Raw genomic sequence first — 23,115 nt, forward strand, 5'->3', positions numbered from 1 at the left:
CCTGATAGAGCTCACTGTTTTCTGGTCAGGATTACAAAAAGAAGAGGAAGAACACGTGCCAAATAATTCCTTTTCCTCTGGGACAGTCACTTACAATGACCACAACAAAGTCCAAGCCCATCAGTGTATTAATGCTGTTGTTTGCATATTCTTAAAATTAAATCTCTCCATATCATAGTGCTGGAGGGATTTGGCAGAAAGTCCCTCTGTTACGTTCTGCCTGGCAATGACATTTAATCCACCCTGTTTTGGGTGATGCTCTATAGATGTATATTTGCAGATGTCGCATCACGTTTACCTCTGAAAGTTGCTGACTTTCCGGGAATCATTTTCGTTTGGGTGTGGTGTTTCCAAAAGTGATATGAAAGATGTTCTCCTGCCACAATCCAGTTAAGATAGTGTTCCCTGTGCAGGAGGAGAGATTTAACTTAGGCAATATCTGCAGGCAGCTGGAAAGAACTGGCACTAACATTGCTTCATCTACCTGCATGTGTCACAGCCAGGGGTCCAAAGCAGTCCTAACAGAGCCTACTCAATAGGACTTTGGAAATATTCTACTAAATCCTTTGTTTGTTTGTTTGTGGTGTTAAGCTTCATGGAAGCAGTTACATGAGGTTCAGCTGCTGTATGAGTAGGTGTGCTGTTCTCACCCTAAATAATGGTTTTAGGGTTGCCTCCCTGCCTGGCAGGGGTTGCATCCTTCCCCGTGGAAGGAGCATGCTGGAGTCCTTGCCTTTCTCATGCTAAGTATCCTCCTAAAATCCCACTGCAGCAGCAGGCTGGGTTTGCCCTCTTGTGCTTCCCCTCGTATGTGCTGCAGTGAGCTACTGCTGAGACTGTCAAACTCGTCTCAGCAGTGGGCTGGGAGCGCTCCTGTCCCCACACTGGGGAACAGAGACTCAACTGCGCCATCTACCCCCAGCCTCCCGCCGCCGAGCCGCCCGCTTGAGGCTGAAACATCGGATGCCGGCAAACAAATGAATAAAAGCTGCTTTGCACAGGCTCGTTTTAAGTAGGGAGCTATGCCATTACGTAAAGGCCAAATATCATTTACAGTCTGTGAGCTAGCGAACTGCAAAGCTCTGCAACAGCTCTTTGGCAGATTTTGAACTTTTTTTTTTCCTGCAAGCTTTTAGTGTTAGCTGAAAATGGACTGCGAGAGCCAGGAAATGTCTTCTTACAAAACCTTCACTACACGCCCCCAAAAGCTCTCTGCTCACTAAGTGAAGAATGGCCAGGCTACCATATCCCTGAGTTGTTAGAGGAGGTGAGGAAGGCAGGAGATGCAAACAGCTAGGGACTACCTCTGCAGCATGGACCGTGATGCTGTGTGCAGACCCCTGCATAGCGCGTGCTGCGAACCCGGCTTACGGCCCTGCCAAGGTGGGGACAGCCCCCATGGGCCAGCTCTGCATCCGGTGGTATTTTGCCATTACTCTCATGGTGGTTGGGCTAATGAGCTGGGCTAACAGGCTGAGAAATGTCCCAGTTGAAAAGCTGTGCTGTAGACCAGGACGCCTCTGGAAGCAACTTTGGGGAGGCTGCCTCTCCCTTTCTCCTGAGACCTGGCCTCCTTGTCAGATGCTTTTCAGGGCTACTGTATTTTTGGCATTCCACAGACTATTCATTTGTGTGGTTTCTTGAACCCACAGCCAGTTTTTCTTCAGTAGCAGAGAAGTTCTGCCCCATCCCCTGTAGTCCCAAGCGTGCTGTGCTCCTGTAGTACTGTTCCTGAAACCTGATGTTTTCTATGAATATGTACAAACTGCTGGGAACTTTCAGACTGATCATTTGGTCAGGTTTTCACTGATGGGTCCTACATGAAATGATCACTTGTCTCACCGATTCATAGTCTTTGTTCAAAAACACGAGTGTGACAACATTTTTTCAAAGGAAAAGTAGTTGAGACACGCGGCCCGCAGAAATCCTCTTTTTCCTCTAATCTCATTCTTGTACCTTAGTCGACTGTTTTGGCTGTGATTTTCTGGAGAATGTTCCTGCTGAGATAGAAATCTGCCTTGAAAAGTTACAGCCCAAAAGGTTAACTTTGTAACTTCAGATACTATTGTCAATGTGATATTACAGCAGGAAGTGCGGGGCAGTTTACTAACAGGCAATGGAATAATGGAGACAAACGGCAGCAAACTATCCTTTTGCTTTTGGGATGTTCTGTTTTCATCTCCAATAGCAATAGCATGTCTGGATTTTTGCTTCATCCCTCACCTTGCAAATGTGTGTATTTCACTTTAAATATGCTGAATAGATCTATTCTAGTCTAAAAGCTTTCTCACATGCACTGAAATGCATGTGGAATAGAGCTGTGGCATGAAACCAAGGAGATAATTTTATTTATCTCTGTTATATTCTACATAAAAGTAAGACCCATGCTGGTGTGGCAGTATTGTGTGGTGAAAGCTATGACAGTGAGAATATGTGACCATGCCTTAAATCTGCTTTTGTATATTCCCTGCTGAGGCTGGAGAGGGGACCGGTGTGCTGCCAAAAAGGCAGGTGGAGAGTGTACCATGGCTGGGAACATGTCAGGGGCTTTGCTGGGTTGGGATGGGACCATCACCCTCCCTGGTAAACAGGAGCAGCGTGGGCCTGGGATAAGGGGGCCGCAGAGGCAGGGAGAAGAGCTTGCTAGGGGCAGATTTTAACAGTCACTTTGGGAACCACTTGTGATTTTAAGAACACATTCTGCTGGACATCTCGGGAAAATGTTCCCTCACACTATTCTGGTTATTGGCGTGTGTTTTCAAGTGAATTTAGCACTGCGTAGCTGGTCCTCAGTAGTGAAAATCCCTTTTTCAAAGAAGGATGGTGGTGCAAACTGCTCCTTCTGGAGAAGCACATGATAAAATGCCTCATCCCACCCTGGGAAGGATTGTGATGATTATTTATTCAGCTTTTGACCTCCCTGTTGAAACTGAGAATTGAGACTATGATTTAGACCCACACTGAGAGCATCACTTCACATCGTATAAGTCAGGAAACTACCTCCAAAATGTGATGTGTGGTGTTTATTGACCAGGCTGGAAAGGTAAACCACGGGAAAAAATGTAGCTCATCACACTGCACGTCACCTGCAGTGACGTGTTCTTCCAGGAAGAGATACCGAGTAACGTTCTTAACAGGGTACAGGAGCTTTGAAGTAGGTCACGTTTGTAGCATAATTGCTTGATAAAATTTCTTACTAACAAATCCTTGATAACCAAAACTATCCAAAGGCCCTAGTCCATATTTGGATGATTACATAATCAATTTTATGGTTACATAAAAAATAATGTATAAAATTTTTTTTTAATCCTTAATCAACAAAATAAAACAATGCAGACTGTTGCTAATAGCCTAATGGTAATGACTCAAAGGACCCATTTTATGATGTATCATACAGATACACGCAAGAAGTTTTTGGCAAAGGGCAAAATCACAGGATTTTAAGCTGATCTGGGGCTGCTATAGTCTCCCCTGCATATGAACGCCATTATAGCGATGGATTTTTTTAAAATTCCCTTTGCTAGATGGCTAAAACTTCTGTTTCCACAGGTTTATGTACAGGGCTTGAGTATGCAGCATGGAGAAATCAGGGCTGGGGAACTACTGAAACCTGAATGCCTTCTGAATGCCTTTTCCAGGCAACATGTTAACTCACATTTTGATGTTATCTGATAATAATGTGAAAAAAGTCGAATGGCCACAGGCTGTATGAAATGAAGTCACGGGCCATGCATTCCCCAGCTGTGGTGCAAAGGAAATGACTGATAAAAATATTTTTTCTAGCTGACCTCCGGCTTACCTTTGTCTGCCAAAGAATTTCCGGCTAATTCCCCTCTAAAGCTTTCTTGCAGCTACAGCCTATTCCTAGAATCTCCTGTGTCAGAAAATATGGACCTCATCTGAGCCTGTTTATTGATGCACTTTAGATAAAGAATAAATGAAAGCTTTGTTCTCGATATGCAAATAGTGCTCCTTAAAGGAAAGTAAATTGCTCTATTCTTATGTAGGGATAGAACAGTACTTGGCATTTGGATGGCTCATTATTAAACTACTTTGTCCTGGTACCACTCCATAGATGTACTTGGGGACAGATTTGTGAGGGGTTGTGGAGTGCTCACTCTTGCAGTAGCAAGTATTTGGACACCTATAGCAGCCTATAGCAGTCTAATGTCATTTGGAAACCCGTGTCTGCTGCTTAGGCTCAGTGTGAGGAGTCTGACCCCTAAGAAACAGATTCGGAAAGCTGGAAAGCTGAATGAGATAGATAGTTTATCCATTAAGACACAGATAAATTATGAGGAGGGACAGGACTCCTTCAATGAGATTAGTAACCCAATACTTGGCTGAAGGGCTTAAGTGGATTAGGAGTCATGTTCATGTTTGTCTTTCTCATTGTTTTACAATTAAGAAAATTAGTAGTGCTGCCCCACTCTTGCTGTCCTTGGTTAGAACATAAGAGACTAAGGTTCAAAGCACAACAAGAACACCCATGCCTTTTTATATACTGCATCACTGCTTTCATGTGTCAGCCCATTGCTTTCACCAACTGGACCAGACCTAAAATCAATTCCCTCTTTGGCCTGAGATGAAGGGAAGACTGCTTTCACTTATAGGCTGATCCTCTGTTTTGCTGGGGACTATCTCCTGCCTCAAGAAAATGTGCCACTGTGCAGAAGACCACAAAGTTCCTTGAGCCAGAAAACAAGAGGAGCAAGTCTGAGTACTCTATTGATAAGCCACTCATATTGATAAGCTGAGCTGGGACCACCTGGGTTCTGGTAGTGCTTCCCAAAAAGGACGAACATTTCTGTTTCTGTGTTTTGCTTTGTTTCTATGTTATACTCCTTTACTATCCGAAGTTAGCCACTCTCCTGGCAGACAGGAGATGTATTTTTACTCTTTCAAGATAATGAAGGAACTAACTTTCCAACATTATGCAGGTTATGCACAAGGAGTTCAAGGCTGAAATGTGTGAGTCATGCAGAGTGTTTGAAAGAAGGTGGAAGTTGCTTACCTTCAGGACAGGATCCTGGGAGGTGTGGATCCCACAACCCCTTCCCATAGCTCCACAGGTCAGAAGGGGAGCAGGATTTCAGGTGCTCCTCTCTCTTCTGTGCTTTCTACTGGATAAGTTACACAAGCCTTTGTGTCTGTTGACTTGCACACTAGCACTATGCAACCTAGTCACCCTCAGTAAATTTGCAGACTACACCAAGCTGGGTGGGAGTGTTGGTCTGCTTGAGGGTAGGAAGGCTCTACAGGCAGATCTGGACAGACTGGATTGATGGACCAGGACCAATTGTATGAGATTTAACAAGGCTCAATGTCGGGTCCCACACTTGGGTCACAACAACCCCAGGCAATGCTACAGGCTTGGAGAAGAGTGGCTGGGAAGCTGCCTGGCAGAAAAGGACCTGGGGGTGTTGGTCAACAGCTATGAGCTGGCAGTGTGTCCAGGTGGCCAAGAAGGCCAACAGCATCCTGGCTTCTACCAGGAATAGTGTGGCTGGCAGAAGTAGGGAAGTGATGGTCCCCCTGTACTTGGCACTGGTGAAGCCGCACCTCGAGTGCTGGGTTCAGTTTTGGGCCCCTCCCTACAACAAAGACATTGAGGTGCTGGAGCGTGTCCAGAGAAGGGCAGCAAAGCTGGTGAAGGGTCTGGAGCACAAGTCTTATGAGGAGCGGTTGAGGGAACTGGGGTTGTTTAGTCTGGAGAAAAGGAGGCTGAGGGCAGACCTTCTTGCTCTCTACAGCTACCTGAAAGGAGGTTGTAGCCAGGTGGGGGTCAGTCTCTTCTCCCAACTAGCAAGTGATACAAGAGGAAATGGCCTCAAGTTGCACCAGGGGAGGTTTAGATTGGATATTAGGAAAAAATTTCTTCATGGAAAGGGTTATCATACACTGGAACAGGCTGCCCAGGGAAGTGGTTGAGTCATCATCCCTGGAGGTATTTAAAAGACATGTAGATGTGGTGCTTAGGGACATGGTTTAGTGGTGGACTTTGCAGTATTAAGAGTTGGACTTGATGATCTTAAAGGTCTTTTCCAACCAAAACGATTCTATGATTCTGTGATTCTAAGCATGCATTTTTTGTGAATCTCATTGTTTTTTGAATGCTTGATTTAGTTAACTGAAGTGGGAAAAATATTGGAATTTTTCCTTACCAGTACAGCCCTTAAAAATTATTTAAATACAGACTAATGGGAGCTGCAAATACCTTGTGTCCATCTGCCAGAGTGAAATTTCCCTGAAATTAAGGGACACACACAAGTCTGTTTCCATAGTTTATTAGTACAAACAATGCATACACAAGACTGTATATTGTTTGAAGACTGCAATAGATTTCTAATTTAACAACTCTGTAACAAAATTTAACTAAATTTGACATTTATGAAAATATAAATCTCTGATTGGGTAGGTTTTCCCAACAATACAAAGTTTACATAAAAACATTCAATATGATCTATTAGTTGCAAACAAGTTAGGAAAAATCATTCAAGTCACTTAATATACTATATTGGCTTGTACATTGAACATTCACACACTACATTAAGTTCTAGCTTAGCATTTATTTCTTGGAAATCTGTGGCATGGAGTTCTGATTTTACAAATAAAATTGTTTTGTTTAAATAATTCAAAAATATTTCCATAGGTGTGTCATCTTTAGGATATGTAACAAGGGAAGAATCTTACCCTTTCAGATGTTGTCCAGTTTTGTTTTTTTTTTCTTGGGCAAAATGTGATTTTTTAAAAGCATTTGTCATTATTTCACAATTTCTGCCTTGAAACTGGTAAAACTGTACAAAAGGCTCAGAACAGTTCTAAAGCAGAAAGTGAAGTTTGTAAGTATGTGGAAGTAAGAAAAAAACATTACAAATTGGATCAGTAAAAGATGTTTGGACAGCCTTTACATTTAGTGGAGTATTTCAGCACATATACAAGCAGTCCCAGAGTGTTTGGTCATCTGATCTGTATTTATCATGGGAAAGAACAGAAAAGATAGTAAGGCAGATGTTATCAAGATTAGTACATGGCACATTGGAAAACTTTCTATTAAGATTACTTAGGGACATAGGAGATACATTAGACTTTCTTACAACAAAATGGATAGCAACCTTTTAATGTAAAGAAATTAATGTGTTTAACTGTTCATCTGTAACGCCCTTTCTCTTTGAAAAAGTTTTCATTATGACCTGTACTAATACACACTGTGAAGACAAAAAAAGTTCCCCAAACCAAAAATAAAACCCCAAACCCTATATTCCTTTTATGACCTAGGTTTTTATCATTTTTATCACAATACAGAAACCTGAAATCCCTGCATGCAATTAAAAAAAAATATCTTTCAGTCCATTCATTGAGGTGAACAAAAACTTATCACCTCACATGTTGACATGTTTGCAGCTGACTGGCACCTACCCCTTTCAACCCAAAGATTAATCCCAATTAAAAAAAAAAAAAAGTAGGTATATTTTAAATGATGATGGAATGTATCAAGTGTTCCAGGTTGGCAGGTGACATCTTGTCATTGCACCATCAAGCAGAAAAACACATTTTTGCGAGTGGGTATAAAGTTGGCTGTTAGCTATAGACCCATCTAGGCGTCTTGGTATAGAAAATAGTGGTCTGACTCTTCTCACCGATCATGTGGAGCTTTCATTCTAGTTAAAACAGTTTGTCAATCCCAGATAAGATCAACTAACTTCTGTAATAGCATAACAATTTTGATAGTATTGCTAGAAATTTTTAATCAAGGCCCTGGTGAAATCCTGGACTGAACCTTGTATTCCGAAATTTAAAAAACCCTGCAGCCCATTTGCTTTATTTTTATGTTTACATAAATGTAAGAATATTTGTCGAGGAAAAAACAGCTGGTCTGCCCTCTGCTGTTTCTGTCTGTCTTCCAAGAAATGCACTCATTTTTATGTGAACTCAGAAGACAAATCTATGCATGTATACTATTATTCAGATAAGCTGGTCCAGATGGTTACTCAGTTGTCAGGAGCAAAACTGTGTCCTCTGCAATCTATGGCTGAGCATACTTTCTCATAGCAATAGTTGTGTTTTTTTGGTTGGTGTTGCTTCACTCACCTCAGGTTCTGTAACTGTAATGGGGCTATCCCTGGCAAATACTTCTGTTGATTCCCTCCAAATGCAGTCTGCAGTCACTTTGAAGCTATAATTGTGACATTTTGGCCTAATTACTTGTGTTGTGTTGTTGAAAATCTGACGGCTGTTTGAAGTAGCAATTTTGATTTTCAGTGCAGCGTCGACTCGATCCACTACAGTGTAAGTACCTATACTTCCATCATCAAATCCAATAATAATATTTAAATGTCTCTGTGAGAGTGCAAGAAAAGTGGGAGTTTTATAAAGAGAACAGGCACCGATGTTTTTGCCATCCGCTAGCCTCATTACAATTAAGCTAGAGACCGCACCATTATCATCATCTTCCTCACTGCGAAAACAGATGTACACAAGATAGCGGCCATCACGAGACAGCCTCTGCCGCCAGATGACACCTGGAGCACGAACCACACGAAGTTTTCCACTGTATAAATCAAGCACATTGATGTTTTCATCACCACGGGTTATAATTCCCAGCTTCCCATTTGGGGATATTTCAAAGTCTTCCAAATTTTTTAAGAAATTGGTAGGTAATTGTACACGCCTGCAGATGACTTCCTCTGTTAGGCTCCAGATGTTCACAGTTTCAGTAGAAGTTATAAATACTATAATATCTGGGCAGTCTGGTATCAGCTTAATATCCACAATGCTTGCACCGTCATCACAGCAGAACTTCTTGGTTATACTTCCTGTCCAGAGACTCACTGCCAACACTTTATTCTTTGCCATTCCGACTACGAATGTATTTGCAGTTGTTATAAATGCATTCTGTAAGGCAACTAAAATATTGCAAACCCTGTGTCCTGTAGCCAGTCGCCAAACTCTGGATGCATTCTGTTCGCAGAGAGAGACTACAAATTGATCGTTATGAGTAATCATTAGCTCCGAGATTTTTTGTCCATTAATGCGAAAGATATTTTCACCACTAACCGTGTGCCATACATACTGGCTGCATTTATCATCCGATGTAACCATTATCTCTCCAGAAGAGGTCAGCACACAGTTTTCAACAATACCTTCATGCTTGAACACGGCTTCAATAAATCCAGTGCTGAAGTTCCACTTATGGACAGAATCTGAGCCATCCAATGTGTATATTAATTCACCTCTGGCTGGCAACACCAGTCTTTGGATAGGCTTGCCAGATTTGTCAATATTGGACATAGCAGTTATGATGTCTATATCCCAAATAGAAAGGACACCACTGGTGGATAAGGATAGCAGCATGTTATGATGATTTGATTTAATTAGCCTGACTATAGTTCCTGAGATTTCCTGTAAGCTTGCCATACACTGTCCCGTATCTCTTCTCCAAACAAAAATGGCTGAGGTATTTTCCATTGAAGCAATTATACAGTTGCCATTTTTGGACAACACGGCAGATATAAAGCGCTCATTATGTTTAGCTCTAAACTTTTCAGCCACCTTCCACACACGAGTGTCAAGAAGTTCAATGCTGAGAGCCTTACAAATTAAAATTGCACTTTGGTCTTCAGAAAGCTCTATGCTGACAACTTCACTGTCTTCTCTCCTGCAGTCAAAGTCATCTGTAAGCTGGGGATTTGCGATTTCCTCTGTATTCCAAACAGAGAGGCTACCCTCATTGTCCACCATCACCATTTCTTGGGCTGTGTCCAGAATGAGAAGGAATTTCACAAATCCACCAGAAAATTCAGAGGTCACAGTGGCCAGCTTCTCTCCACTGCCCAAGTGAAAGATGGTTGCGGTGTTCAAATACTGTCCACAGAATGCATAAACTCCGTCTGGAGAACACTGCACACAGGTCACTTCGTACCAGCAGTGGAAGTGATAGAGAGGCCAACCGTAAAGCAGATCTATTACAGTAACATCTTTACTGGCCTCCAGCCAAGCAAGTGCATGGTTGACTGATAACGTAAATCCGTTTATAAAACTGGAACCCCCCCCAATTCCACAATGTTTTGACCCCTTAATTTCCACCTCAGACAGAAGACAGGAATTTATGTTATCATATATCAAAAGAGTGTTTTTTGTGGTAGCCACTACGAGATACTTTTCATCACTAGTAAGCTTCATCCCTAAGATAACAGAAGGAGCTGTTGTAATCTGCCTTAGTAACTGGCGGGTCTCTACATCCCAGGTGCTGATGGAGCCATTTTCTAAAGCAGCAATAATTGTGCTGGGATTGAAAGTAGGCAAAATCTCAGTGACATGCATGCAGCTGGATGACAGCGGCAGGCGCTCGGGGCTGTAAGTCACATCCATGGAGGAATGCAAAGGGACGATAGAGCAGTACTTGGGTCCGTCCTTGTCACATTCTAAAAGGAGATGTCTGAGTTTGGGCAATGAACTTACTACTGGGAGAAGCCTCTGCTGCAATTCAGCGGAGAGCGAACCTGGGTATTTTACTACTTTGAACTTTATACTGCGGAGGGTACTGGCCAGAAATTTCAGCTCCTTTTCTTGAGAGTAGGTGTAAGCCAGTTCTATGTCAGAAAGTGCTTTATCAAACTGCCCTATTCTAATCATGGTGTACAGCCAGCTGAAGTTCATAATGACTCCATACAGAAGATCATCTGTTCTTCCACATCTTGTCAAGTGATGAATGAGCTCTGTCATTTTTCTGTGATTGATAAAAAAGATATCAGGCTCTAATGGATTACACTGAAAGACCCATGGCTGATCAGGTGCCTGCCTGTCAAAAGCAGCCTGATCCATGCAGTGCTTTTCATCATCATTCAGGCCTCTACTGTCACGATCAGGACACCCATTTAGATATTGGTCATTGCTGTAAAAAGGTTTTCTTCGTCCACCTGACCAAACACCAAGGAAATACTCTGCCATGACTGTGTGCATTTCACACAAGTCTTCTTCATTGTGCAGGTACAATTTCTGGGCAATTAGTTGCAAGTGCCTATTTGCCCAAAGAAGCAGTGTTACATTTTTCACCTGTCGCTCTATTAAGTAGCCCTGTAAACCCTCCTTAAGCCTTGCAATGTATATATATGGAATTCTCAGTGGGTTACTTTCTCTGACACTCTCACTCAGTTCGTACATAACACTGTTGTCAAGGGCTAAAATATCTTCCAGTTCCATTTCACTCAGGCCAGATTTGGACATAGTGATGTAGCCAAGTGCTCTTGACAATAGTCTTGATCCGCACTTGTTTTCCAGTGACCAAAACAACTGCTCTATGCTTTCATGGACAGTGACACAGAGGGAGGACTCATCCACATCTTTGTGAGATCTCCAGTTCCTGACCTCTCTGAAGGTTAAGTTCACAAACATAGGGAGTGTGCACTTGGAAAATGCTTCGTTGACATAGATTTGTTGCCCTGATGTTACTTTTCTTTTAACTCTCAGCAGCTGATGTTTCAGTACTTGGCTACACATCTTCCTGTCCCTTGCAGTCAATTCAATGTAGTTGTTTTCTTCATGAATAAGGCACCTCAGTTTTTGCAGGATCCCATGCTTGTTTGGCAGTGTTGACAAAATTATCCGTACTGAACGGGGAAGGTGAATGGGAAGCCACCAGAGCTTCCTACCATCATCACTATCCGTTAGCTGTTCTAGAGCATCGAATATTATCACCAGTGGCCTGTGAAATGAAGACTCATTTAAGAGATTTATGAACAAGTCCCGAAGGTCATGAATCTTTTTTGGGTAACTTTGTACGAGACAACGATAGTTGACTGCTAATTGTTCACAAATGCTTTGAAGTATATTCTTCAGATCTGTACTTGTTTCAGTGGATCCCAAAAATCTTATAACTACCACAGGGTCAGAATCTGGTCCCATCTCTTCTTGCAACCAGGAATAGGCCTAGAATATAAAGGATAATTTAATTAATATCTAAATGAAGCACAGTAATAGAGTTTATAAATAGTGATTGCTTATATATAAACAAACATTTTTAAATGTTACTGGTTGAATGGAAATGCTTTCACTGTCAGAGTTCAAGGTGGGTTTGATTTATGTGCACTGAATGAAATACATATCACATATCATCTTTGTTTAGCACAGGTAATATCTCAAGACACTAAGACCCAGATCCACAAAAAGGCTTACATCTAAGGGGACATGAGTAGAATGTAGTCCATAAATCCCAGGGTACTCTGCCAAGTCTGCTTCTCACTTCTGAAAGTCAGTAGGTAGATTCTCTTCTAAATAAACTTCCTTAGACACTGAGCAATGCCATCCTTGGCCAGGCAGACCAGCTTCCGACCTAAACTTGTTTAACATTGATTCCCAGCTGAGTATAAATGCAGGCCCTCATGGTTTTGGAGAACAGGGTACAGATTGTCCTTTACCTGCTGGTTACCTTAATTCCTGGACCACAGAAGTACGCTCTTTCTTGGTGAGTCTGTGACTTTTGCTCTTACACACTGCTGCAAGGGGTAAAAGGTATCTTTTGCTGGTTTTTTTGGTTAGCATACTCTAAGCAAGTGAGGAATGTGGCTTTAAATCCTCTCGGTTTATGCAAACTAACATACTCAGTTCTCTTACTTGCTAAGTCTTTTCACCTCACTTTAGGTTATTACAGAATATTTTAAAAGATAAACATAACCAGAGTCTCTAGGTTAACTTATGTACTCAGATCTGAAATGAGATCTTGAGTGGCAAATCTCAGTTTCATATATGCGACTAATGCGAATCTACAGGAAATCACATTTGGGAAAGAGATGGGATTTTAAACATTATTGTTCTCTTCTCCATTTCCTTCTGGCTGATATGGCTGTTTCCAAGCCCACTGTGCTAAATTCTCTGAGCACCCTGCAGGGAACTCGAAGTTGTGACTCCCAGCTGGAGAATTAGGCTTAGAGATGCCAGCTTGGTCTTTTTCTGCATCTGGTCCTGCCTTGCACAAAGTGTTTCACTCATCTCCTTGTAGTACTCAGCTCAATGACTTAAACAGCATATGCCAGATAAATAAGTACAGGTATTTTTGCAGGTTATTACAGATAGAATTGTAGCAAGTGTATCAGACTAATTCCTGAATAATTTCTGATGAAAACATAAGATGACATGACATATTTTATTTGTGATTAAGACTAAAACCAGCATATAATGTTTAGATGGTTCCAGATTCATAGGACCTCAGTGGAACAAAAGGGAAAGAGATCCTTCTAAAATACCTGTTGTTAATTGAAAAATATATTAATTCCTGCTAGGTTTTTAAGAGCTCTGACAAAGTATTTTTGTTTTGGCTAAGCACTTTATACAGACATATTATTATTGAAAGGTAAGTCTTTTTCTGAATATGTGTACAATAATATGCAGGATATTCTTATTATTTTATATATTGAGGGCTGATATCAGATTGACAAAAGGAAGAATGAAAACTATGTTGGCCTTTACACACTACTACCCCTAACACCACCATATTATGTAAGGTATTAATTTACCTTCTTCGCCACTTCGGCTAATAAAAGAGTCTTCCCTGTGCATGGTCCTCCATATATGATAAGAGGGTTAATGTGTCCTATTTTGCTAGGTAGAATGTACTTGTGAACTATGTTTAATGCCTCACATCTATATTCATAAAAAGTGGAGTACGTTTTACATAGCGATGAGTGTTGAAGAACTTCATCGTACAGCAAGTCTGTCTCGGTGTCAAAATTCTGCTGCACTGTTGCTTGGATTATATCTATCATGTCTTCATAGAACTGTTTACCAAGTCCTTCGATGTAATGGTTCTCTACTTCTTGGGAGTAACCCAGTTTCATGTCACAGTGAGTGACGGATGTGTATACTCTCAGATTGGACGATGCAACGATGGTAGGAATAAATTCATCCCTGAGCTTGATCAGTTTCTCATGGGCTTCGGGATCTCGTAGAAACTTCCCGGCTGTATGTACCACATCCATGTATTTTCCCATCTCTGGGATTTTAACAAAACGCTCAATGTTGGCAATTTTCCGAATGTAGCAAACACACTTCTTTAGGAAAGCTGGTGTTTGTTTACCCAAGGCAAAATCAAGTTCATCTTCAATAGCTGAGGATGAAAAGACAACACAGAGTCTCTGTTAACTTTTCTTTATAAACAGTTCAAGAACATCACCCACCCCCAACATGCAGACTCTTAAATGATTTCATCTGTTTTCTGTAAAAAACAGAAAAAGTGCAGAAAAATCACTGGGTGCTTTCATATGACTTTTGGTCTCAAGCAAGCACAATGAACATTTTTTTCCTCTTCAATTATGTAAGAAATGCTGACAGAAATATATTTTCCTGTTTGTGGAAAGGTCAATAGAAAAGATAATAAATGAATATATAGAAATAGTTACTCTGAACTTTACCAGAGGAAAGATATCTCTTTGCTTGGCTGTGTTTCATTTTCCCTTTCTCATACAGCAATTTCACAGCAGTCTTAAAAATCTTCTTAATCTCTTCTGATATATCTTGCCATTTGTTCTCATTCATAGAGTTTGAAGAAGACTCCATCTTTTAAAAATATAGTTAAACAGTAGCTGTAATACACACATCTACAGCTTCAGAAAGTAACAGTCTAATATTCAAGGTTGTAAATAACATAGTAACAGGGAAACACATACACTAAAAATCAACTTTTTGTACTGCAGATAATCATAATGTATTGCATTTTAGAATTATAAAAGTTAGCTACTTTGAGTATTTTCTGAATTCCTACTGTAGGCAGCTAATGCAGTATTTTTCAAGAATATGACCAATAACACCTTTATAGAAAGAGGGTTTTGAGAACCAAGCCTGAAATAATGATAAAAAAGCAGCAGTAATACTGCTAAAATTATTGCCTCTTTAATGAGAAGTAATAATAATGATTTAAACTTGGATCTCAAAACTGAAAATGAGGTTCCTGGTACCTGTAATTAAGCACCTCATATTAGCTACCATATTTGAAAAATATGGGATTATGATGTGTGACATATTACTTTCTTTCATTCATTGCTGTAGTAGCAGTAATCTTACTGTCATCAGAGAGGGACTCTCATATCAATTCAGTAATCCTCTCAGATGGTATTTCGCAGATGCCACGATGGAAGTTTCTCTAAGGCAGCTGGTACTCACTGCTGCATTACTTACTGCAGGTGAAGTTTTCCTGGAGGGTGTAGTAAGAAAAAGAGCAGCCTCCAGGATAAGCTCCCTAGCAACTCTTTCTTGACACATTCAGAGCTGTGTATCTTTTATTACTTTCTGTAAGTTTATGAGATGTAACTATGTGTTAGCTTTAAGTTATGAACATCTTTTTACTTACTCCTGTGTATCAGTAGCTTGACGAAAGGTACAAAGTTTTTTAATAACAAAAAAAGCCAAGCTTTTTTCAAAGGGACATTGTGGGCATTAGAAACCAATGCAAAGTTACAAAACTCACTTTCTCCCTTGTGATGAATACTTTAGAATTAGCCGCATTATACTTTCTCCAACTCATTAAAACTCTTTCGGTATCTATGTTTTTCATGTTTTCAATGTTTTTTCATGCAACAGAGAAAAGATTCTGCTACACCATAACTGAATGCCGTATAATGGTTTAATTTCATTTTCTTGTATCATACAGTATGCACTCAAAATGAAGTGAATACTCTGTTAAGGACTTCATTTTTTGTACACTGAAATCTGTCCTTGGGTATATTGGATGTGTAGGAGGGTAGACCCGAGACCTGGGTAAGATACAATTTTTATTGTCATCAGTTAAAGACAAATGCCTGTTTTAAAAATTATAATTAACAGTGTTCAAAAATCTTCTGTTAGAATACAGTTAGTAAATTAAAAGTATGAGATCTGACTTGGGACAGCAGCTAAGCACTTGTTCGACTGTTAAAGAGCTTCCTTGTATGAGGACAGAAGGGAAAATGTGTATTTCCTCTGCAAATCCTGTTCATTGAAATCTAGCAAAAGCACAAAGCCAGGGCAGGAGCCTGAGCTCTCCCTATTCCAACATCAGGGAAGGGAAGAGAAATCTGTACGATTGTCCCACTAGCTGCAACAGGTCATGAATGACTACAGTCCACTTGCTGTAGCTGTTATCAGAGAGCACGTCAATGCAGGAGTCATGATCCCTCCTGTTCCTTGGTGTTTTGCAGCTGCTCCCTCCACCACGTACGGTAAAGGAGCATCACAAAATCAGTTGCTCAAGTGTGGACAGGGCTGTAGAAGCTAATTCAGAGACAGCAGATGCCTGGCCCTGGGGACTACCTGCCACTGTAACTGATAGAGAACAATTTTGTAAGGAGGTGACTGACTTACCGTATTCTGGTAGTTCTTCAGCATTTCAGATTTTGGTCTGAGGTAATAGGCTGGTGGCACTGCATTCTCATCCCTGCAGTACCACTCTTCTAAAATCCTTGTCTCTAGCTTGGCCTCTACAGCAGCATCCAGGATCATTTCAAATTCTGCTGACTCAACTTCCCCTGGTATTCGGATGTTCCCGTACTTTTCTCCCAATAGGCCCTGTGTATTAGCAGGAAAGTAGGGATTAAATTTTTCTTTTTAGTTAGGCAAAAACCCTCCTCAGGATCTGAATTTCATAAAAATCAATGTGGTAGTAGTTTAATAACTTTGAAATTACTAGGAAGGGAAACAGATGCAGTGTAAGATGAATTACTGTTAAGGGTACTGTACTGAGCTGTATCCTACTATGATGGCTTGGTGAAATTTCAGGTAGATGCACTGTCTTTCATAATATTAACTAGTAATAAAAATACAGAGGCATTCAAAGTAAGTAATTAAAAAACTATCCAATGTACTTAGTGCAGTATTGACTGCTGTGTTATTGAGTCCCATTTGTCACAGGTTGGGATTAATCTCACATGGAAAAGCAAATGCGGAAATCCTTTTCTCTGGAGTCAGGATAAGGATTCTTTACCTCTTGGCTTTATTCTTAGTTTCCACAGTAATGGAATAGAAGATTTTATGTTCTGTTTGATGAAAATTCATATGATTTTACATACAGCTCATATTGGTATTATTAAAGATGTGGCTTATACCAGCAATACCAAGGATCAATGTTGCAAAACCACAAGCTGCTTTGCTGTCTTCTTACATTCACTTCTTGCAAAAAATGCTCAGTGTCTTGCAAAAACTGCTCAGTGTCAGCTGGTCACTGAATAAACAGTGGGGCAAGTGAAAACAGTTTTGACCAAATACTGAATAGAAATGGATCAAACCCCATTTTAGTACTTAAATGCGTCTTTTTCATATAAAGATAAAGGTTTGTGGAAGTCAGTTCTTAAACTGGGGCACAGGAGATATTTCACTTTCAAAAATGAGGACTAAGATATTAGTTGTAATGTTCTGAATACACTTTTTTGAATTTATTTCTGTAGTTTGCTGTCCATAAATATTTTATAAAAATACAATTGTAATGTCCTACTACTTTATAGAAGATAGAGTTGTAGGAAATTACTGCATTCTTCTGACAATTTTTTTCAAATTTGTGACCATCAGATTAATTCTCCATTGAAATCTTGGTCCACAGAAGTCAGCGAGAATTCTCACTTAATTTAAAACAGTATCTTTTAATTTCTTTCCTCATTTAAATGTATTCAGTAAAGATTTTGAGTTAATGAGAAGGAGTACTTAATGTGGAGAGGAACCAACAGTATTAGCATCTTGATTTGAATCAGAAAGATCTCTTCGTAAAGTACTGCTAATGCAAATACAGTAGTACCCTAAAAATGTAGATGACCTTGTTTGTAAATAATAAAAATCTAAATATTCATTATTTTTAAACCACTCATCATAATGAGAAGCTCTTTTAAACTCTTCCAGCTGTAACTAAACCCTGAAAATCAATAGCTGCTGATGATGAAGCCTGCTTCACTGATTATAAAAGTGTGAAGCTGCAGACCACTTTTCTAAATCCAGTTGTGTTGGCAGAATGTACTCAAGCAGTTCATCACGCTAGATGCTGTAGCCTCAGAGCAGAGATGTCAGAGCAGTGCATACAAACACCTCCTAACCTTTTTCAGGCAAAACCACATTGGTTAGCTCAGACCACAGTTCACACTGTGTAAACTAACCTGGCTGATTTTTGCCTGGAGCACATTAGGAAGAGCTCACATGAGCTACAGTGCTGGCTCTGATGGCGAGCGCTTGGCATCTTCCAACAGAGGGGTAGTGGCAAAGAGCTGGTGGACAGGAACAAGTCATTGTCTGTCCACTGCTTAGGAGAAATGAAGGAATGTAGGAATTGTGATAGTTCATACAGTCCAGGTGCCAGTCTCTTACAAGTCCCAGCACCCAAGTCCTTCAAGAAGCTGCTCCAATAGAAAGGCATTAGGGGAAAGATGGGTTTGCCTGACTGCCCACTGAGATCCCACAGTAGCATCATTCAGGGTGCACATCAAGGAGTCAGGAGAAAGGAACAAATGTGTTCAGTAACTAGAATTAAATAATAATAATTTTAATGAAATTATCCAGTATTTTTATTACGTTTATTCATTTTTTCTATGTGATCATTCTAACGGCTCCCCTCATAGAGCTATGTTGCTTCACATAATGAGATAACTGGGGAAAAATGTCTAAGTTTTTACTGTTCTGATCTATTCATAGAGCCCTATAATTTTGTAATTCTGAAGCGGCAGAGGTTAAACAAAATATAATATTATTTTCCTTCTTTATTCAAGTGAGGTTAATAACTCATATCATGCAGAATTGCAAGCCTTTGCACATTCAGATTGATGTAGAAATCTCATAAATTTCTCTCAGAGGAGCTTTGCTATGCAAATTTTGCAATTACCTTGTATAGCAATTATTACTTGAAATTCATTAGGCTACACTTTTTCTGAGTTTAAGTAAGTCCAGTGGATTTAATAGACAGTTGCCCAAGCAAAGATCAATAGCTGGGCCCTTCATTAACTATCCTAAAATGTCAACATTAAAATGTCTGGGTTTAATGTACTGCATTTAATCAACTAAATTTGTTTTGGAATTCTGTGTACTTTTTCTGCTTCTCTGGTACAGTTTGTGCTGTTCTCTCTCCACTGTACTATAGGTAAATAACAAATGGCAGTACTTTAAAATGAAAAGACAATTTTTTTTTTCTTGTATCTTATCTGTCATTGCAACAGACATTATGTAAATAATATTGTATTAGGTATCACCCTCCTGGCTACTTGAGCAAAACACAATAAAAAGGAACTTTGACATGATCAAAATACTAGAATCACTGTTGATGACTGTATCACGAACTTTTAAATAAAGTGGATGCCTATGCAAGTATTCTTTGAAAGCCTTCACTTTTTTACAAATCAGACGTTAAACAGCAGAGGACATTATACATTTATCATGGTGTATCTTTGTCCTATAGATGGCATTGGTAATATTTGGCTGGAAGTCTATCATTAGTTGAGGGAAGAACAGACATATATAGAAAAGGAATCACACAAACAGAATAGTGTCCTCCATTTGTGATGATGGCAGTGAGCATCCATAAAGCTTAATAAACAACAAAATAAGCCTTGTATCATTTTGTTTTGAGGTATTTCTCCTCTTCTTGTTTGGTTGTGGTTTATGGAAAAGTTTTAAGGTTAATCTTAAAAGATGACACATGCATAGTGCTAGGAAGAAAAGGAATGAGGAAGTGTGGAGGAAAGAGAAGTGTGAGCGAATACACATTGCACTGCAAGGTGAAAACTGAGTCTAGCTTGTTATTGCTGACATCCAGTGTTTAGGAGAGTGTGAACCTAACAAACAGCTGCACTAAGAAAGGAACACATCAGTTGAACATCATGTAAGGATCTAAATGTGCCAAAACATTTAGGTTTAGAACTTAAGAAGTGGACCATGGCAAAAAGGAAGCTGCAGAGGCCATGCCAGCACCCCACTGCCACGTATTTTTTTCCCTAAGAACTGCTCAGGGAACAGCAGGCAGCACGGTGCCAATCAGTCTTCTGTAACTGTGCCCACTGCACACCAGAAATCTATTGTAGGGGTTGTGGTAGAAGGCCTTCATACAAGCTCCATGAGTTGGCCAGGCTCAGAGCAGATCTCTGAAATTTGTCAGTGTTTAACTTGGGAATACTGCTTCACGTGGCTGGGGTGAGCAAGGGCTCCATGTTTTAGCCAAAACTTAGGTATTTCTGCAATTAAAGCAAAGTTAAGGGGCAGCTGAACAGAGATTCTGAGGATACCTGTGGCAGCTACTTGGTGAATACATGCATTTAGAAAGGCAATTAAATGAGTTAGCATCTTTGATGTTCTAATACCATAGAATTGACAAGTAAACAAAGAGAAATAGAAATAGGAACAGGATACGGAATAAAAAGAACAGCACCGGAATGAAGAAGGGAATTGATTACACAAGTAGAACCAGCAAATCATAAATACTGTGCTGAGCAGGTGTATTGTTTAGGGCAGGGCAATCCCAGGCACTGCACTGCAGCTGTGTTCCTCCTAGTGCCCCAACAGAAGTTAGCTGAGGTTTTGGTATTAGTACCTGACTCTGTGTAGCCCTTTGAAAAAATATTCTGGTAAAATTTTCTATGTGGTAGAAACTCTTGAAGGAGTCATTCCCGTGCTTTCTGATAACTCCAGACTAGCCTCAATCTACAGCCGAGTTTCACTGACTATTTAACTGAGGTATTGAAACACAACTCCTTTTCATTTTTCTGGAGAGGACAGAAGTAACTGACACTTTTTCTAAAGGACTGTGATATCACAACCCAAGGCTGGAAGCAGGAAGCATGGTGAGTGAGTGCACCTGATTTCTCCTGAGAGACTGATGCTTGAATGCTGGGTTACAAACACACCAGGTTTCTGGGGAGCAGTTCTTCACCTAAACACACCTTCCTCTAGATACACTGCATGTTTCCCACTAACAGTGGTCGCTAGTAAAAAAAAAACAACAAAAAACCCCCATGTTGCTGGAATCTTAATAAACTATTTGTTTGTAAGGCTACATGACAGCCTTAGCAGGGATGCATTTGCATGCACGGGCTGTGAAAACTACACCTTCCCATGCGAGGCTTGCAAGTACCTCCTTCTAGCTGGTACCAGGGAATAGCCACCTCTCCTTCACTCTTTTGGTGTCATTATGGTTAAATTTATAGCTGGCTGTATAAGTGTAATCTATCCGGGTACCACAAAAACACTCAAACCTTTAGAGGCCTAAATAAGAAGCTCTGAACTGCACTTTCCTCCAGGGGCTTCAGTGTCTGAACTGTATCTATGCCAGAGGCTTGCAGCAGCCTCTGGAAATATCTGCCCTGTCTCCATATTCCCTATGCATTCAAGTAAATGCAGATTTCTTCATAGAAAAATGAAAAAAAAAAAAAAAAAGCAGCAACAGAATTGAAAAAAAATACAATTTCTCACTATTTTCATGTTGTTTCATACTAATTCTGCAAATAACATTTAACGTTGTTTCAGGCCTTTATGAAAAATATCACAGTACTCTACAGTAATAAACTAAAAGTTCAATTTGTGGTAACAACATTACAGCATTTTGATGATTATTATAGGGAATTACTTTTAAAGGGAACAGTAATGTTTACATTATGTTCAGTACCAAGAGACAGTTTTATATGCAGACTCGTGAATCAAAATCTCCCACCTGATGAGTCATTTTCCTTTAATAGTAAAACAACAAATTAAAGATTCATTAGATTGAAGGTGATTGAACTGTTTAAGGCTACCAGGCTGACAAACATGTATAAAACCCTCAGTAACCATTTGTATCTAACAAAATTTTATAGAATTAACACAGAGCAACCTCAGCAATAGCCTTGTTAGCCTTGTTGAGCCTGAGGCTGGCGTTACTATTAAATGAAGATTAAAAAATTAGTTTAGATAAGATGGGAAATATTTTTGCTTCTAATATTTTTGGTGTAGAAAGATATTAAAATTATAGGCACAGTCACAATAATGACCAAAAGGAGAAAACTAACAAGATTTGGATTTGATCTTGAGATATGATGGATTCATAGTGCGTGTCATATAATTAGTTCAGACATCATCACTAAAATGTTCATGAACCCTAATACCATACTTTACATTAATACAGAACAAGTTGAAATTTTAGATATATTTCATTCCAACTAAGATATTTAGTAGTAATTTTAATAAAAGCCCAATCTGTCAAATAACAGCAAGTTATATTACTGATCGGTTTCATTCATTTGTTTTTTTAAAAAGATAAATTATATATTAACATCTGTAAACCAAGTAATTCGAGTAGTCAGATTTGTAGTGTTTTGTGAAGTGATTTCAGATAGTTGTCAATTTAACAGCAACAGAAAGCCGCAGATTCATTGAAAATACAGCTTTGTAACTGCTGAATGATCTGGCCCAATGATCTTTTGCTGGGCTTCGTGGAATCAGTCCTAACACTTCTTGGCGTTTGTGAAGTTCCATGTGTGACACTGAAGTGTATATGTATGTCCTCTCTGCCTCTTCTCAGAGCAGTCCTACATTGCTGGCTTTTTGAAGAATAAGCATTCAAGAAATAACCTTAGAAGGGATTAAATCTAACCACAGTTAATTTTTTAACCTAAGATACCTCTGTGTGTCCAGATCTAAGCACCCCTTAAACAATTTGGTTTTGCAAGATCCATGAGGGATTAGGAAGTGTTATTGTCCCCATTTGACATAGCAATTAGGTGCAGGGAATTAAGCCTGGGCAGGGATTCAGAGCTATGACAGGTATGCAGTGGTTGGTTAGTTATAACTGGGTAGTGGAAGCTGTTCCTAATTCTCAGCCCCGTCCTTCTTACAGAAACTGCTCACTACTGAAGGAGGAAAGCCTTGCCCACATGTGAACGAGGTCCTGAGTGACTCACATTTCAGCCTGCTAAATTAATGTAAGCTTAAACTGAGATCACTTATTCAAAGTAGAACAGCTCTATTAGGAGAAAGAGTATCTCACATTACTGCAGATGAATGCTCCACGCTCTGGGCTGAAAATTGCCTGCAGCCACCCAACATCAGCATTCAGGTGCCACTGAGATGCACCAAGTGGTTCTTCAGCAGCTGCTTGACTTGTAGCGACCTAAGTGCTTTTAAAGTGCCTTGGGATGTTATGTTGTTCATGTG

General features: G+C 39.9%; 1 protein-coding gene across 5 annotated transcripts in view; it reads right to left on the bottom strand.

Moving 5' to 3' along the window:
* Window positions 1-6,712: 6,712 nt before the first annotated feature.
* Window positions 6,713-23,115, bottom strand: part of NWD2 (NACHT and WD repeat domain containing 2) — a 58,471-nt gene continuing 42,068 nt past the window's right edge. For 4 of the 5 annotated variants that reach the window (XM_075752335.1, XM_075752339.1, XM_075752338.1 and 1 more), the window contains 4 exons: window positions 16,330-16,533; window positions 14,406-14,550; window positions 13,512-14,101; window positions 6,713-11,928 (listed from right to left, as the gene is read on the bottom strand). In XM_075752335.1, coding sequence (XP_075608450.1) covers window positions 8,047-11,928; window positions 13,512-14,101; window positions 14,406-14,550; window positions 16,330-16,533 — 4,821 coding nt within the window. In that variant the 3' untranslated portion in view covers window positions 6,713-8,046. The remainder of the gene's footprint in view (window positions 11,929-13,511; window positions 14,102-14,405; window positions 14,551-16,329; window positions 16,534-23,115) is intronic. The other variant, XM_075752336.1, reaches the window with a different exon arrangement.

This window comes from Balearica regulorum, chromosome 4 (assembly GCF_011004875.1).
Source record: "Balearica regulorum gibbericeps isolate bBalReg1 chromosome 4, bBalReg1.pri, whole genome shotgun sequence".
Classification (NCBI taxonomy): Eukaryota; Metazoa; Chordata; class Aves; order Gruiformes; family Gruidae; genus Balearica; species Balearica regulorum.